Source organism: Eurytemora carolleeae, unplaced genomic scaffold (assembly GCF_000591075.1).
Source record: "Eurytemora carolleeae unplaced genomic scaffold, Eaff_2.0 scaffold20, whole genome shotgun sequence".
Lineage (NCBI taxonomy): Eukaryota > Metazoa > Arthropoda > Copepoda > Calanoida > Temoridae > Eurytemora > Eurytemora carolleeae.
The window spans coordinates 56,720-75,454 of NW_019396765.1; the positions used below are offsets into that span (position 1 = coordinate 56,720).

General features: G+C 35.1%; 2 protein-coding genes across 7 annotated transcripts in view; one reads left to right on the forward strand and one right to left on the reverse strand.

The window, feature by feature from the left end:
- LOC111708359 (rootletin) overlaps positions 1 to 18,735 on the forward strand; it is a 49,574-nt gene that overhangs the window by 24,543 nt on the left and 6,296 nt on the right. For all 6 annotated transcript variants that reach the window (XM_023481693.1, XM_023481694.1, XM_023481698.1 and 3 more), the window contains 9 exons: positions 1,978 to 2,124; positions 3,787 to 3,906; positions 4,194 to 5,843; positions 6,032 to 7,224; positions 7,801 to 8,022; positions 8,466 to 8,575; positions 9,547 to 9,766; positions 10,646 to 10,744; positions 11,504 to 11,969. In XM_023481693.1, coding sequence (XP_023337461.1) covers positions 1,978 to 2,124; positions 3,787 to 3,906; positions 4,194 to 5,843; positions 6,032 to 7,224; positions 7,801 to 8,022; positions 8,466 to 8,575; positions 9,547 to 9,766; positions 10,646 to 10,744; positions 11,504 to 11,969 — 4,227 coding nt within the window. The remainder of the gene's footprint in view (positions 1 to 1,977; positions 2,125 to 3,786; positions 3,907 to 4,193; positions 5,844 to 6,031; positions 7,225 to 7,800; positions 8,023 to 8,465; positions 8,576 to 9,546; positions 9,767 to 10,645; positions 10,745 to 11,503; positions 11,970 to 18,735) is intronic.
- On the reverse strand, positions 12,649 to 16,208 carry LOC111708363 (uncharacterized). The gene is made up of 8 exons (XM_023481703.1): positions 16,053 to 16,208; positions 15,752 to 15,818; positions 15,391 to 15,516; positions 14,734 to 14,790; positions 14,192 to 14,481; positions 13,772 to 13,982; positions 13,632 to 13,709; positions 12,649 to 13,433 (listed from the first exon to the last, which is right to left on the reverse strand). Exons 1-8 carry the CDS (start codon positions 16,139 to 16,141, stop codon positions 13,251 to 13,253), a joined length of 1,101 nt encoding a protein of 366 aa, XP_023337471.1. The 5' UTR covers positions 16,142 to 16,208; the 3' UTR covers positions 12,649 to 13,250.

The following is an 18,735-nucleotide window of genomic DNA, read 5'->3' on the forward strand; positions in this document are numbered from 1 at the left end:
CCCCCTGTAAAGTGTGCAACCTCAAAAATGGGGCAAAATATAGGTTTGGTAACATCGATATTGGTTAAGAATATACAGTGGGAACCGAACAACTAAGGAAAAGGAAGACGACGACTGCAAGACTCAAGTTATAATTTTAGATAGTTCAGTTAACATGAAGCACAGCAATTGGGCATTGTGCACGCAGACCAATTTATGTAATTAGTCGATTATGTAGCCAATTGTAAAACTATAACATAAAACGTATTGCTTAAATGTCGTCTTCCTATTCCACAGTTGTATGGGTCCAATTGTTTATGGAACTGTATTTCATGCGTGACCACAAACGATATTTACAGGGTGGGGAGGGGTCTTGTCTTTGATATTAATTTAGCCAACAACCAGCACCTTCTTTTATTTACTTTCATTTTCTGTTATACTTTTCTCTTTGTTTCCTCTAAAGGAGTGTACTAGCTGAAGGGCCCGGCGTTGCACGTGAAATTGAAAATAAAATTTCGAATTTGTCATCGCCTATAACACTCCCCGGCCAGCCCTTATTGTCCACAAAAGAAATACGAATGTCTTGTTTTATTATATAGATAATATATATTTTTATTAAGAGTTGACTCCTTCCCCCGCCCCTTTTTCTTTTTTTTTAAACCAAGTTACTTTTTCTTACTTGTTTGGTCAAATTTTGAAAAGTAAGAATTTTTTAATTTTCTTTCAATTTCTCTTTTATTTTTTGTTTGTTTTTATCTTATTGAAATTTAAACAATTTAAACCCCACTATAGTGCAGTTTTTCTTTCATTTTTTCTTTTATTTTTGTAATTTTTGTTTTCAATTTACCGAAAATTAAACTATTAAAACAATCCTTTACAGTGAATGTTTAATATAATATTTATATTCCCTGATGTTCCCTAGTCTTGATTAATTATTATATTACTCGCATTAATTTCTGGATTCCCCTATCTCCCCCCTCCCCTCCCCCTACCTTTACATTTTTCAAACTCCCCCTCCCCGAAACAAGGGTATACGGTAGACGTCGCCATATTTCCTATTTTAAAAGGTGATAAATTCTGTCAACTTCATTCCTTCTCTTTCGCATTATTCCCAAATCAGTTTTGCAAGAGAGAGAGTTATAAGGTTACCATTGTAAATTGGACTTGCAGCCTTGCAGCCCAAATAATCGTCCTCCAATATACGTCGTATATAAAAAATAAAATAAAAATATAATATTTAAACTCCATAGGAATGCCCCGAATAGAATTGACAATTATAACTTGGTTTAACTGGATGATTGGTTTTAAAAATTAAATTATCTCTGCACTGCGTAAATAAAGGCAACTACGTGAATTGGTTTGGGCTCTTCCATATGACTCGTTTTAAAACATTTTCTCCTCATACACGTAACAGATAGAAGTAAAATTAGTAGTAATCAAACCCAAATTTAATTCGGGATCAGCATATACCCCCTTTTATTTTTCATGAACACTCTCTTTAAGTAAACTTTAAAATATTCATATTTAGATGATTTTCCAGCTCAAGAATCAAAATTTCTTAATATACATCAATAACTCGCTAATTGTTATGAAAGGACTGATTACAACCTGAGTTTCATTCTCTCTAATATCTATATATCTGTGTAACCTAATGGTGTAAACCTATTAGAATATTAATGATCTCGCAGAACTTGCATTATCAAAAGTCTTAATGAATATCAGTTTGCAAAGATATTAGGATATATGGAGAGTAATCAGTTCCTTGACAACCATTTGTTTATCCTGATCCTGAATCTTCAGAGGCCGAATTTAAAGAATTTGAGCCGCGGCTTAAATACGCCAAAACCCGGTTTAAATTAAGGGCCGGCTTAAATCTTGAAACATTTGATACAATTTTAAGTGGAACCAACCATATTTAAACCGTGGCTTAAATTTAAGCCGCGACTCAAGCTATTTAAAATCGGTCTCAGGATAAATAAAAGTATAGATTTTTTTAAGGCTAAGCTTGTGAAGTACCGCGGTGAGGCTGAGGATGCCCGGAGGCTGGTAGCTGAGCTAGGAGGTCGATCTAGAGAGGATGTGGAATCTATCGCCAGCCTCAAGGCAGAACTAGAGGACTCAAATAATAGGAACCAGACACAACAGGTCATTTTTTTTAATGTTTAGTCATCTTTGCTTAACTTTGAAGTGGTTCACAATTAATAAAAGTGTTTATATTCCGTTGTCGGAGAACAAAGAGAAGCGGGCTGAAATTGTTTGGTTTGGTTTCTCGTCTCCGAGAGGAGCTTTTAGGTTGAAGGCGACATTACATGGAGGGGGGGGGGTCTTAATGTTAATGGTTGACACCGATACTCTTGTTTTTCCCTGTAAACCCGGTTTTCTTGTAATTTTCGAGGGTTTTATGAAGAAAAAATCCATTTGTAAATCTAAATCTTGTTTTATGTTTTTATTTAATTTTAAACTTAATATTTTTGTATTGTTCTATGGGACTGCAAGAAAATCATTGATAAATTTGCCACATTTACAAAAAAAATTTCGATGGGTATTTTGCTCAGAAAGTATTGGTTAAATGTGTTCCTAATCTCAAAAATTGTTTTTTTCGTATTTTTAATGGGGAGAACAATTCCTTTAATGCAGTTAATAAATAAGCGTTAAAAGATAAGTAATTATATTCCGCAATGGTGGCATGATTTATGCTTGATTGTTATATATTTATATTTTAATCTCAAGATAATAATAACCGTCATTTATAAAGAAAATAACATTAAACAATTTTAAAAGTTTACAATTTAATACTAATACTCTTTTCTCTGGATATCGCATTTTATGATTAACAGGGTTTGCCAAAAAAAAACAGGTGCCATACAAGACTTTTAGCGTGAGTTTAGTTATTCAGATGTGGTTTTCAGAAATGGAGTCTCTTGTTCCCAGTCTAGTGTTTTTCGTTTTATAAAAACATGGTATGATGACAGCACTGCAAGGCTCGATTGATTTTTGAAACTAACACTGGGTTTGCAGTTTCTTTAGATTTGCTTTATTTGATGGTGAGATATGTCCTCTTGAGTCGACTTCGAAAGGGTGAACAGACACATCCCTATTTGTTATATCTTTGATAAAATGTTCACATTTGTTCATCTTTAGAGTGTAGAAGGGTATGGGACGGATGTCGGCATACATCAAAAATCCCTCAATATTAATTAATCCAGTGATATATGTAATAAGATTGTTGGGCCTCCAAGTATATCTTTTTTGGTGTAGTGCAACCTTGCAGCCATTCAAAATATGGTTTGTAATTTCTTGTCTTCTACCTTGCAATTCAGTGCCTGCCTGTAAACATAGTTTACAGAGATCTGATGCAGATTTTCCCCATTGTAGAAGGTTAGTTAGTGTTGGCAGGGTGTCCAAACAGGAGTTGTGAAGAAATTTCAATGTACCCTCTTTTATATTATTATTTTAATCTCAATTGATACGATTATTTTGTTCTCTTTGCTCATTTTCCCTACTTTTTTATCCCCACTCTGTAAGCTCGTATTCTTTCCTCTTTTTGAATATGTCATTTTACACTTTTTATTGTCAACCAATAATATGTCATTTTACACTTTTTTATTGTCAACCAATAATATGTCATTAACACCTTGTTAACCATTCAATAGTAAATCTAAAGGTTCTGTATACAGGGGATTTTTTGGGAAATTTTGTTTTTATAAAAGAAATTCGCAAACTTTTTAAAGTATTCAAGATCTGGATCCGGATCCGAATCTAAATGAAACTGATCCTTCCCACTTTTCTGAACAAAATATTATTTAGATCCTGCATAAATCTGAGATAGAAGAGTGGAAGGTACGGGTTGAGGAGGAACAGGAGAAATATAAAACTATCTCAGGACTTAACTCTCTACTAAGGAGGGAGAGGGATGATATTAGACAGGTAATAAAAGTGACATGTGCACGTAAATTTACTTGACCCTCCATATTCACAATGTTGTCCTTAAACCTCTGTCTGAGTATGAATGTGGCAGATGTCGATTTTTTCCTGCTTAAAACAATGTTTAATTTTATTAATTTCCTTCATTGTCTACTATCTTTGAGGCATAAATGCGTAAGTCACTTTTAGGAAGAAAAAAATTGAAACTACGAACTCTGAAGCTTTAACCCTTACATTTTTAATTTCATAATTCATAATTAGATGAATGTATAAACTTGATTATATTATAGGAAGTTGAAATCCAAAGAGGGGTTATCAGTAGTTTGGAGGTCGAACTTAAACGGTCTCGTGATGAGACAGAACGGGTTCGGAGGTCGAGGTCAAAATTTGAACCTAAAGGTGATCTGGACGCTGCTCTGAAAGCTCTGATAGCGCTGAGGAGAGAATATTCTGACCTCAAGGTGACTTCTGTGCGGGAGCTTGGTAAGATGAGGGTCGAGGTCGCGAATATGGCGAGGATGACCTCAATAGCCTGCATGGAGATCAGTTCTAGATCAAACTTTATCAAGGACAGTCGTGGACGGGAGATTGATATTGGATCCGTTTCCCAGTTATATGAGAAGTATGAGAGAATGAAAAAAGAGAAAGATGATTTGGAGGAAAAACTTGAAACTGCGGAGAAATCTGTTCATCTAGCAACCAAGAAGATTACACTTCTAGAACGACAAAATCCAACCCAAGGAAGCGTCTCAGAGGCTCGGAAAGAGCTCATTTTAGAAGATCCAATCCGTGGTGTAAGATTAGGAAAACTCGAGGGAGAAAATGTGCTCCTCAGGTCCAGCCTTCAGGATGTAGCATCAATGGTGGATTTGGGAGCAGAGAGATCAGTTCTAATAGGACCAGGATCTAAACCTCGGCCAGTTACTCCACAAAGATCAAGAAGAACACGATCTGCTAGTCCTGCCATGATAGAATCAACAGTTGCTGCGGTTCAATCCGTTCTAAACCAGCGACAGGTTGAGAAACATGATCTTCAAGGACGGTTGGATTCTCTCCGGGATAAGTTTGAGCAGGTGAAGAAGAGTGAGGGAAGGTGGGAGACACGAACCAAGCTTCTGGACTCTGAACTAACTACCACCAAGGAGGAACTAAAGATTCTTCGTAAAGAGTTTAACGAGACTAAAGAAGACCTAGAAGAGACAGCTAGAAAGCTGGCACAGACAAGAAAGGAGAAAGAAGAACTTTTTCAAAAGTGGAAAACTTTAAAAGATGAAACAGATTCTACTTCAAGTGCATTTAAAGAAATCCAAAGACAGAACGTAAAACTGGAAAAGAAGACTGAGAACTTGAGTTCTGAAAACTCGAGGTTAGAGGAGAGGGTGTCAGATTTAGTAAATGATGCGAAGGAGAGTGGTATCTTGATCTCCCAGCTGGAGAGGGTTGGAAGCAGTTTGAGAGAGGAGGCAGGGGAGCTCAGGGAGCGTTTAGCAGCTGTAGAACGGGACCAGGAGAGGTTGGAGAGAGAACGGACAGAGAAGGAGACGATCATTACAGAGGAGAAACTAAACTCAACCACCATCAGCTCCCAAATCACTAAGATGGAACGGCAGGAGAAGATACTTGTTGAGAAAGTTCTCCTGCACGAAGAGACGGAGACTAAGCTTAAGGCGGAGATCTCTCTGTCTCAGGGGACGATCTCCGGGCTTCGGGAGGAGATATTAGAGTATGAGACAAGACTGCTGAGACTAGAGCAGGAGTTGGAGGAGATGAAACAGATGAACGTGGAGCATGGGACGGCTCAAGAGATCCTGGAGAGGGAGTTGAGGACAGTGAAGGGGGAAAAGACAAGGCTAGAGAACCAGTTAACCAGCCTCAACCTCAGGAAGGATGCAATGGAGGACAGGAATACAAACCTGCAAGAAGAGATCAGACAACTCAAGGTTTATAATTTGTGCAGCAACATTTTCAATTCATCATCATTATCATAATTATTATTTTTTTTCAGTGTCATTCCAATTTCCATTTCCATTGCCATTTCCACTGCTATAGTTACTGAATACTGACATTATCATTAATTTATTTTTATTATTATCTTTATTTATTGTATTTAAACTAACAATTGTTCTAGATGCAACGAGAAGAGATTAGTTTCACCAACGCCTCTCTGAATGAGTTGAAGGAAGGATTGGAGGAGAGACTGGAGCAGAAGCTCCGTGAGCTGGAGGAGATAAAGGAGAAGTTCTCCAAGCTGGAGGTTGAACTGGAGCAGGAGCAGGTTGGAGCTGACGAGCTCCGGCAGGAACTGGAGGAGGAGGAGATAAGACGGAAAGACCTGACTGAGGAGAATGAAGAGAAGAGTTCTGAGATTGAGAAATTAAACCAGCAGATCATCAACATCAACAACAAGCTCCTGGACTCAGGACACCAGCTTAACAGGATCAGGGAGGAGATGGAATCAGAGTTGGAAGAAGAGAAAAAGAAACTTAGAAAACGAATCCGGAGATTGGAAGAGGAGAAGGATGCGATTAAAGATGAATTGGAGGAAGAGAATGATATAAAGCTGAAAGAACTGGAGAACAAAAAGCAGAAAGAAATTAAAGAGCTTGAGATGAGAATGAAGCAGGATCAGATCAAGTTCGAGGATGAACTAGATTTTTGTAATCAGATGATTGAAAACCTACGAGCAAAGAACCAGGAGTCCCTGTTGATGGCCGAGAACTCCCACACCACCTCCCAGCGTATGACCGAGACCGAGGAGATGATTGCCTCGGAGCGGATCCAGGAGCTCGTGGGTCAGGTGGAGGAGCTCAACAACAAGCTCAACCATGACAAGAAGGAGTTCATCCTTGAGCTAGAGAAGGAGAAATCGAGGAGCAGTGAAATCAACCTGGAGATGAAGAAGATGAAGACTAGACAAGAAGAACAGATTACAGTCACTAAACAAGAGAAAGAAGCGCTGAAAGATGAAATGAAAAAAGTGAAAATGGATAAGGAGAAAGCAGATATTCAGTTCTATCAGCTCAAAGATAGAATTGTCGATTACGAACGACAGATTGAAACCCTTCGATCAGAACTGAAACAAGCCGAAGATAGAATTAAAACCTTCGACAGGGAGGATGAGAAGAGAAGAAAGGATGTGCAAGATCTAGAATCTAAACTCTTGGAGAGAAATAAACAAATTCAGGAGAAAATCCTGGAAAAGCAGCGGGAAACGGAAACCCTAGAACGAAAGCTGGTGACCGTGGAGAGGAATGAAACCCTGCTCCGGGAAGAATTAACAGAAATCAAAGAAACCCTTAGCATTCATCAACTGGACTACAGGTTAGATATTTTATCAATAATAAAACTTAGAAAAATAGCATTCATCTAGATTTAAAGGGACTGTAAACGTAATTTCAAGTAACCCTCAAATCAAAGATGGCAATGCCCGATTGTAACCATTCAAGACCTAATTATCTGATCAAAAATGTGGAAAATATTGTAGTTTTCTAGGTTTAAAAACGTTTTATCCTGATAATTCCTGCAGTCACTTTTGTAGAGAACACACAATTGAAAAAAATCAGTTTTTAAAATTTTAAACATTGAAATCTAATTCACAGTTGATCAGACAAAGCTTTTAAGGGTAGCGTTGCGAATGGGGCATTGCCATCTTTGCATGGAGGGACACTTGACGCTTACAGTTCCTGAGTCCCTTGAATATATCCTTCTAGACCAAAAAATCTTTAAGAATTATCCGAAAAACACACTGGGAAGAGGAAGACGACATTTGAACAAAGATTTCTTAAATGGTCTAAGTTTGTGGCAAAGACTCAATTCTATTGGATTAAATTAAATAAAGATATTTTCAAGATTAATATCAACGTTTTATACCTAAATATCAACATGGATTTGTTTCAGTTCTATTTCTGAGGAGACTGAACGATTAAGAACTCAACTGAGAGAACAAAGCACAGAGTTGGAACTCTTGCGCGCAAACCTGGCCACAGAGAGCGCGCGAAACAAGGACGTCGGGAGGATGGAGGAGTTGAGAAGGAAGATGGAAGATCTCAGCTTTGAGAAGAAGAAGTTAGATCATGAATACAAGGATACAAGAAGACGGATGGAAGACGACAGAGAAAGGTTGGATTTTACTTTATTGATTTAATATTTTTAGTTTTTTATATTTTAATATGTTTTAGAAGATTGCATAGAACTTCAGATTATTGTGCCTTTAACAGTCTACTTCACAGCAAATCTCATATTAGCTTTTTTTTAAGATATTGAAATTGACCGATCATATTTTTTTATGTTTCTTTGGTTGTTAAATTTTGCCTTTTTAGTCCTACATGAATTTCATTCTTTCATTTTATACAAATTCTTAAATGACACAATTCAGAGACTATTCGCATTTATTAGTAAATGAAATTACTCATCAACTTAAGTCATTTACACAAAATGATTTCCATTTCTAAACTCAATATCCCCTAATTTATAAAACAATATTTCCTTGACTTTTTTAAACATTTTTATTTATGGGGGATCACTTTTCAGAGTTCTTTTAAATGTTATGATTTTTCTATCAGGTATGAGAGTCAGATACTTGCTCTACAAGAGAGTTTATCAGAAAGTAGAGAGAGGGAGAAGGGATTAGAGACTGTTAGACATCAGCTAGAGAAACAGCTGACAGCTACAGGTAACTGTTTGACAGCTAGAGAAACAGTTGACAGCTACAGGTAATTGTTTGATACCTAGATAGACAGCTGACAGCTACAGGTAACTGTTTGACAGCTAGATAAACAGCTGACAGCTACAGCTAACTGTTTGACAGCTACATGTATCTGTTAGACGTCAGCTAGAAAAACAGCTGACAGCTAAAGTTAACTGTTAGACATCATCTAGAGAAACAGCTGACAGCTTCAGGTAACTTTTAGAAATTATCTAGAGAAACATCTGACAGCTACAGGTAACTGTTAGAAATCAACTAGTGAAACAGCTGACAGCTACAGGTAACTGTTAGATATTAGCTAGAGAAACAGATAACAGCTACAGGTAACTGTTTGACAGCTAGATAAACAGCTGACAGCTACAGGTAATTGTTAGATACCTAGATAGACAGCTGACAGCTACATTTACTAGTAATATGAAAGATATTAATAATGTATTTTTATACAGGACAAAAGTACGATAATAATGTATTTATGTACAGGATAAGAGTACGATAATAATGTATTTTTATTTATTTATTTATTGGGGGGATTTTCAGATTTAAATCTTTATCTTTATCTTTACAGGACAAAATTACGATAATAATTTATTTATGTACAGGATAAGAGTACGATAATATTGTACTTATTTACAGGACAAAAGTAGGATAATAATGTATTTATGTACAGGATAAGAGTACGATAATATTGTATTTATGTACAGGACTAGAGTGCGATAATAATGTAATTATGTACATGACAAGAGTACGATAATAATGTAATTTTGTACATGACAAGAGTACGATAATAATGTAATTATGTGCATGACAAGAGGAGATAATAATGTATTTATTTACAGGACAAAAGTAGGATAACAATGTAATTATTTACAGGACAAGAGTACGATAATAATGTAATTATGTACATGACAGGAGTACGATAATAATGTAATTATGCATAGGACAAGAGTACGGCAATCTTGTTGTACGGCTGCGAGGTGCTGAAGGGCGACTACGGGAGATGAACGAGAATGTTGTAAAGCTGGAGGCGAGTAAAGGCGAATATGAGACAAGACTCGCCATTGTTAACTCCGCCTTACAAAACTCCGCCCTACACAACTCCGCTGCGCAGTACAGAAGCAGAGGAAACACACCCACTCGTGTTAGCCGGCCTAGATACAGGTAGAAACGGAATCTGGAAGCTGGTTTACGGCTTTTACAGGGTGTTACAATACACATGGAAATTAAGAGACGACTTGAAAATTGATTTTGTTTTCCACAACAAATGAATTAAGTGAAAGATTTTAAAAAGATTGATCACTGTACAGTTTTGGGCTTTACATAGTCTCATACATTCTTTGTGACGTAAAACATGCCTAAGATTAGGATGATTATGTTTATAAAATAGTGAAAATCGTCACTTAATGTTCATTGGGATACACAATAGGATAAACTGAGCTCAAGGTTTATAGTTTCTCTTGAATTTTAGTTCCATCGTTGTACATTTTACAGTGATCACCAGAAATCTCTGAAAAAGGAAGACGACTTTTAGACTCCAGCATGCGAATGAGCATGTGACTCAGCAATTATGCAGAATAAACAGACCCATTTCACTTAATTTGTGATTAAAGAAGTGTCTAATAAAACTATTTGCATTGTTACAAGCTCTAATACACTAACGTATTGCTAATTGCTATTAAATTATAATTTTCTAATCTCTATGTCTTTGAAGCCTAATGGTGTAAACTTTTGATATTTAAAATTTTAACTTTTAACTACCAGTTTGAAACATCATGTTGGAAAGAGATGTATAGATTTGAAAGTTATAGTTTTGTGCAAGTGTTTTTCATTTTCGATCTGAGGGGTTAACATTCAATCCATGTGTAATTTTATAATAGTATTTTCTAAATATGTTGGAGTTTTAAAGCTCTAGTGGAAGGAAATGTAAGATGAATTGTAAAAATAATATTTACTTGAGATTTTGTATCTGATTGTGTGTGTGAGACTAATTTACAATTTTGACAGAAAGGACGACATTTAATGACTTGTATGGTTTGTTAGGTCCGGAGATAGTTCTCGACGGGATGGAGATGAGGTTGATTTTCTCCGAACTAACACGAGAGATTCCTCCAACAGAACTGATAGAGCTGAGCGAGACAGGTAGTTCGGAATTAGAAGCAATTTAAAGGGACTGTACGTATAATTTCAAGTGTTCTTCTATTTTTAAAGTGGCATGTCCGATTCACAACAATATCCTTTAAACCTTTGTCCCATCAAGGATCAATGCGATATTCTTGTTTTTCTATCCGAATATTGATTATTTTAGATTATTGTTTTTTTTATATTATTTGGGGACACCCACTACAGAGATAAAAGAGATGATTGTGTGGATATAAGAATTGTAAGATAAAACGACAATGTTTCCATGATTACTACTCGTAATAAGGTTTACTAAGGTTTACTAATAAAGGTTACTTGAAATTAAGCGGATATAGCCTATTATCACGATGGCGGTTGGGGGATTCCACATTGAGAATCTTTCCTAGATCTTTACTTATTTATTCATTAATGTTCTTCATATTATGTTCTGTATAATACGTAGTCGTTCTTTTAAGTTTTCCTCTGTATTTTAGTTTATGTAAATAAGATAAAGCTGAAATTATTAAAAACATAAATTCTAGATATTTAATTTCTTCATCAGATATACTATTAATGTATTCTCATTTATCAACTAATCGATTTTTCACACTACAAAATCAGCATCATTTCTGTTCAAAAATTTCAAGGGCAGAAGGGTAGAAATGTTCAAAAAGAAAAAAATTACAAAAGATTTTTTTATTTTTACTTGAGCTTAATATAACCTCAGGAAATTCTACAATATGCATGTGATGTTTAAATTTATAGTAATGATTATTTTAGACTGGAGAGTACTGCTAAAATTGACATGCTGAAGCGCTCCAATGAAGACTACGCCAAAATCCTCGCCAAGTTGCAGGAAGAAAAGTTCTCCCTAGAGCAAAGGTTGGCCTCCAGTCAACTTCAATTAAGCAAACTCGAGAAGAAAGTTTTGACCTCCGATGAAATTCTAGCTGAGCGCGAGGAAACCATCGAATCCCTGAAATCCTCGACAAAAAGTTTTGAGCGGAAAATCCGCGAACTGAATTCTGACCTTGAGAGTGCCAAAGATGATCTGAAAAGAGCTGAGGACAAGGTTAAAGATGCGGAGGAGAGAACAAGGAAGTATAAGAACGAGGTTGGAAAATTATCAGAGAACGTGAACGAAACCGAGGATAACCTCGGTAGATTAGAAATCCTGAAACGACATCTGGAGACAGAGAACAGCAAATTGAAAGAAACCTTGACAGAAAGAGAATCAGCGACAAAGGTAGGACAATCCTTGTTAGTACAGATTTCATATTAAAGAGATCCTTTGGAAAAAAAGATACACAGAAATCTTTTACTTCAACTTTGTTATTTCTTCTAAGTATTATTAATATAAGGTAATTATCTACCCAAATGTCAAAGATATAATTTTTTCAAAGTATAAAGTGAATTAAGTCTGTATTTTATATCTATCTTGTTAGCTGACTGATAACAGTTGTCAATTTTTGAATATCAATTATTTGATAAATTAGTTATTTTCTTTTCTAACGACTTCATTCTTCAGGGTAAGACGTATATTTTTAGTTTAGTTGGATGATGTTTTTGGCATTTTTAAGGTTACCCCTAAATAATAAAAAATCCTATTAAAAAATTTTAAAAATTTTATGTGAAAGAAAAATAGAGCCTGTTATTGAAGGTTTTTAAGTGGTAGTGGTAGTGGTACCAGTAATTTCTCATTATGGAACTAAATAACAGCAACAAATTCTTTTTTTATAATCCCTAAACCTTTGCAACCTGATGTCGTTGACCTTTAAGGTTTCAAACTATAAATTATGTTAGATTAAATAGTCTAAGTTTGAAATATCTAAGGTTTACACTGTCAGGTTGCAAAGATATAGAAATTAGAAAATTAGAGTTGGTGGCGAGTGTTCAGGTCCTTCGACCTCTTCTTTAGATTTGAGTGTTTTGTCAACTATATTTCACACAACGAGTTAAAGTACGAAACAAAAACCTATTGTAATCACATGTTTTTAACGGATTACAGACTTTGTTTCAGAAAAAGTGCAAACAAATCGAAACCCTGTTTTTCCGTTATGCCTAAAGCTCAGGATGCATAAATACTTGTAAGTATAAGTATTTAATAGATAGGCAGATAGTTATCTACTTAAGCGGGAAATGACTAGTTTTGTTTATTTATGTTATCTTAACGTACGTTGATAGCATTTTTTGCACAAGTTTAAGCAATTTGAAAAAGAAAGATGGAGGGGGAAGGTGTATTAATGAATTATTGTATCCACGAGAAATATTGTGAGACATGAGAATGAATATTGAATACTAATGTTTACTCATGTTTCATAAAGTAAATAAGATAAGAGTCTGAGCGCTGGAAAGAGCACACTATAAAAACTATAAAACTATAGAACAATTATTTCGCGGTTTTATTACAAATTCTTCGCAGTTAGAAGTAATGCCCTTTGGTTTTAAATTCTTTGTTGATGCAATTTCACTGGGTGTCAGCTATACACAAGTTTTATTCCACCATTGTTTTTTTTTAACTTGATATTTAACTGGCATTTGTTGCGGCTCTGTTGTATCCGGATCGCTTAGAAACAACAGCTCCCACCAGAGCGATCAGTATAATTGCTCCAACAACACACCCCAGGATGATTGCAATCATGGTCCAGTTCATGTCCCCCTCGGGACCACATTCACCTTCCATCATGTACAGGATAGATTTCTTGTTGTCCTGAAAAATATATGTGCATTTTTGTGGTTACTTCTTAAAACTACTATCAGTCAATATTGTGAAAGACTGACTCATCCGAATCCTACCTTGGCCCCGTTTAAACTTTGATGGTGCGGCTAGAATGTTTACAGTACCCAGCCTAGCATAGGCTTATTTGACCTACCCAACTAGCTTAATTCAGGGTTTTCTATTTAGTACCTGGTTTCCATCAGCTTTCCACTCAACATAGCTGCAGAGCATTTCATCATCATGATCTGTACAAGGGCTTGCACACACCTATGAAATAAATACAATTAATAAATGAAAAGACATGACAAGAATTATAAAAATTTCTCTACCTTTCCCTCATGAGTGTATTCAAGAGCAGCTGTCTTGGTTGAGTCAAAGTCCCAATTACCGCATGCTTCAAATGTGCTGTTGTTATTGCTGATGCGGCAAGTAAGGTGGTTGGTCTGAGCCTCAGGCCATACAGCACACTCGCTCAAACATGCTGTTCCTTTAGAGGAGAACTTGGGTGTTCTGCTGCATAGATCTTTTCCCATCAGGGTTCTAGATAACATTCTTTTGTTAGTACTCATTATTGGTTAGTCTGTTTAAAGGTATAACTTCTGATCATTGTGATGCACAATTTGAAGCCTTATGATAATAATCATGATTCTGATCATATGAGAAGAAAATGAAAATATTAGATGATAGAAAGACATTCCCACAACTCTTACAAATCATGGGTATAAATGGATCATCATTTGAAATTAGACCTGCACATATCTCCAATGTTGTTTGGACTTGGTTCACAAGGTCCAGTGCACCACAGCTTGTTGTGACTGGTGATCTGTTTTCGTTCAAGAGGATAGTCAGGACTGCAGTAGAACTCTTGGGTAGAACCATCATAGGTGCACTTGTATGACTTATCATTGGTCATTTTGCAGGGGGAGTTACAGAGAATTCCAGGAATTGAGGTTCTTGTTGCTGATGCTCCTGGGTTAAATCCCTGTCCTCCTTGCCCACTCTGGCCTCCGTCATTCCTGTTTCCAGGGTTAAAGCCTCCCTTCATTCAAAATTCTATTGTATATTTGGCTCTGAGCTACTAAATAAGAGGGTGCAGATAAAATGTGAATTTTTTGGTCCTAACGTTCTAATTTATTCTAGATTGGAGGATCGCTTTTAAAATGACCACAAAATAAAAAAGAAGCAATTATAGGTATTGAGTCCCATGAAAAACCCATAAACTTTTTCCTACTTGTTGGTTTTGTTGTTTCTACTTGAAACGGATTCATATCTAGTTAAGAATTTTGATTGCCTGTGACTGGGTATTGTTGACTGGTTTCGCAATAGTCTCACTGTTTGCTGGATCATCCTAGATTAATTAGAATAATATGTTTTGTATTAACAATTTTTATTTGGATTTGCTTTCAACGTCGGCTTTTCAATTCATTTGCTTGGGTGAGAAAGAAATTGTTAAAATTATATTTTTTCCCCAAAATTTGGTTTAGTGGTAAACCATATAAATCATTTTGATTTTTAAATATGTTGTAAACCCTCTCATATAGTAGTTGTTCAGTGGATATCAAGTAAATGTGGTCTTATCAACAGCTTTAATTTAGCTTCCGGGGGAAAAATCGGAATTTTTCCTGTTTACATTTGTTTGTAACTTTGGAATTTTTTTCCGGTTTACAGAATGGAAACTGGAAATTTCCGGAATTCCAGAACGTTCCGGGAAAATTGTAGGTTCCTCTTAACGATTTTTCCATAAACTGGAGTTTTCCGGAATTTCCAAAATTTTCCAAAATTATGGAACAGGGTTCCGGAAATCTTCGGTTTACGGATAAATCAGGTAATGCCAGTGTCTGGGTAACCTACTCAAACAGGTATTAATCCCTGGTCTTTTATCCTGACAGTGGGGCTGTCTGGGGGTTCCATGATAATTATTATTATTATTAATACATATCCTGTTTACCTGCTCTAAGCTGACAGACTTAGCTGGTGTACAGTAATCCCAGGGGAAATCATCATTATCCAGTGACGGGATTGGGTCATTAATTCCAGGTCTACTGGAGGCAGCCTGGTTGCTTGGTCGGAATTCCTGGGAGAACAAATATTTGATTTAGAGCGTTGTAATTTTATAAATCAATTTATTTAAATTAATAAATGCAGCAATCTCTTTTGTCCGTTGGAAAATAAATTTTTTAAATCTTTTTTTATTTGGGAAAAGTACATCACTTTCACTCGTTTTTCTTTGGAAAATATTGAAAACTGGCCACTACTGAGCAAGGAGGTTTAAGATTAATGAAAGGCCCTGAAAATGTTATTGTTTTTACCTTATTGAGTCCATCAACAGTATAACATGCATATACTTCTTTGCCCTTCTTTTCTCGAGCTGTACATCTAATAATGATAATAATGATAATCTAAATGTAATGCTACATTTTATGATTTACAAAACTAAACAATTTTAGCAGAAACTGTCTGCTAAGCGCCCCTTTTCTTTTTAATGATATTAAAATCACTTTACTGAAAAAAAAAAATAATAAAAGCAGCAAAGAATTTGAGATAGTATCAAATCACAAGCGGTTTCATATTTTGTATAAAGGGTCGATTCGACAACATTCCTTTGCTTACCTTTCTATGCAATGCTGATGCCGACTTGTAAACCATTCATTACCGGCTACAGCTACGACAAGGGTTACTAAGCAGAGAAAGGTCTTCATTCTTCAAGCAAACACGGTAGAATAGTTGAATAGGCAGCCTCAAGTTGTGACTGATATGAAGCCTGGAGAGATAAGGAACTTTACAATTGTGGTAGAAAACAATCATTCATGGTACAGTGAGACCCATAAAGCTGAGGAATAGGAAGATGACTAACGACAAAAATTTAAACTGATTAGTCAAATAAACTGGAACACATAATGAAGGAGGATTGCTAACATCAAAGACTATTACAAAGTTCTAAAATTTGATTTTTAAATTCTTAATGTTGGATTAACTATAATTTATTTCTGCAACTTCCTTTTCTCTTACTTTTTTACTTTATAATTTTTAATTTTATTTAAGTTTTATTTAATACTAAAATAAATTGATTTTTCTGTTGAACTGAACCTGAAACAAACTAGTAAACACAATGTAAAATTCAAAAAAGGCTTTTAACGTTAATTTAAATTGGTTTTTATAAACTAACGTGACTCTAGGAAACCAATTCTAGGTAATAATTCAGAAAGTTTCAAAATTCTCTCATGAGAAGCCTTGGAGAAAATAGTTATAAGCTGATATTGGATGGGTCAGTCGGCAGAACAATCTAGTGCTGATTTCAAGAGTGTACGAGGTTTGGAAGTCTCTTTTTGAAGTGTCTTCTATACATTTAACAAACAGAACACACAACCATTTTAACAATTGTGCAGTGTACACAGACTTACTTCACTGAGTGAGTTGGTTTCCAAGAAATTGGTAAGTCTAAATGCTTTTTAGAAGCATTAATAACTCATAAGTTGGCTAAAATATCGGTTTGCTTTTCCACAATTTATGGGCTAAGTTTATCCTAGGGATCAATAAGTTTGTTTTTAATTAAAACATTCTCAATAAGTCTTACCAAAAGGAAACTAATTCAATATTTATGGCTTTATCCCCTTGGTAAAAATAATCTAAAATACTTAATATTTAAGAGAATTAAAAAATGACCAACATTAACTTATAAACACAAAAGAAGATCACGTTTAGAAAAGGCCAATACTGTTTGTATTTTATGATTGTTGTTTCATGAATCATACTATAGTCAAATTAGAAATACCAATGAAGACGCGACATTAAGTGCTAGGATGAGTAAGATAAGTTCTTAGAATTTTCAAGGTTTTATTTGCTACTCAGAATTCTATTTGTATTGTGATTATTTTCTTATTTAAAAAAGCAAAAATGATGTCCTTCTGATGGAACGGACAGGAGAGTTATATCGTCGGACCTATGAAGTATGTTTTTAAGTTTGATTAAGCTAAGGCAATTTGAGATCCTATACAAAGTGTGGATATTCTAGCAGATCGCATCAAAAATTTATCAATTTGTGTATTGCTTCATTAGCAAACATTTTATCCTATAATACTTATCATGCATTGAAAACCAAGAGGGCAGTCGCTGGTAAGAGTCTTTTATAAAAGCGAATATGTTTAAGACTCTAGTTAGTGGCTGAAATTGGGATTCTGGCACAATGTAGTGGTTATACTTTGATTTTTTCGACCAATCTCATATATTATGAGACAAAATAGCCGAGAAATACCATAATAAAAGCAAATATTTAATCAAACCGTCTACAAGCTATAAGACCTTTCTCCAAGCATGACTTAGTATCATTGATTTCAAGTTTGAGGACTGGAAGGAGGGCACCCTGAAAATTTGATTTGATTTGATTTGATTAAAGATACCATAGATAGATAGTATAAAATAACGGGTTTCCCACTTGTCTGATCTGTGTAATCTGTTGAATTATTTAATATAGTTACAGTCAGACCTCTTTATTATTGAGGTTTGTATCTTGACATTAGAAATTATTGCTTAGTCAACTCATGGCTTTATAATGCATAATTGATAATCATTTACAGGGTGTTAGGACATTTCATTACTTGATTTTGATTTATAATTTTGGCTTTTCTGTTTGTCTCAAAACGGCTGAACCGATCGAACCCAAATTTTTTGGCAACTCACCACATGAGCCTAGGAAAGTTTTGTTGCAGGTTGAAATAGAAAAAATTTTCACGGACATTTATTATTTTGAAGATGAATCAATGTGTACATAACAATCCGCGGAAATTTAAAACAATTTAAAATGCTGGCCTTTCAAAGAAAGGAAATGATTTTTTGCAACAAACTCAAATTTTCGAATTCATTTATCTTTGCAATCTGATGATGTAAACCTATAATATTTCAAACTTATGTTATTAGATCTAACAGAATTCATAGTTTGAAATAACAAGAATGTCTACGACTTCGGGTTGCAAAGATAAACGGATTAAAAATTGAGTTTGTTGCAAGAACTCATCTTCTTTCCCAACACTTTCGGCACTAATTTATGTTGTATAATCATTGTGATTTAATATTAAACAAACTCAAATCTTATCTGATGAAGAGATTATTTAAATTTACTGGTCCGTTTTTCTGACCTCAAAGTTATTGTGTTTAAAATATTCCAATCTTAAGAAAATCACATTTATTTGGTTAATAAAATTTCTTGACGATAGATATTAAGAACATGGAGCTGAAATTATACTTAACAATTCAGTTTACTTGCATGATTTAGACATACAGGGTTGCTCACAAAGGA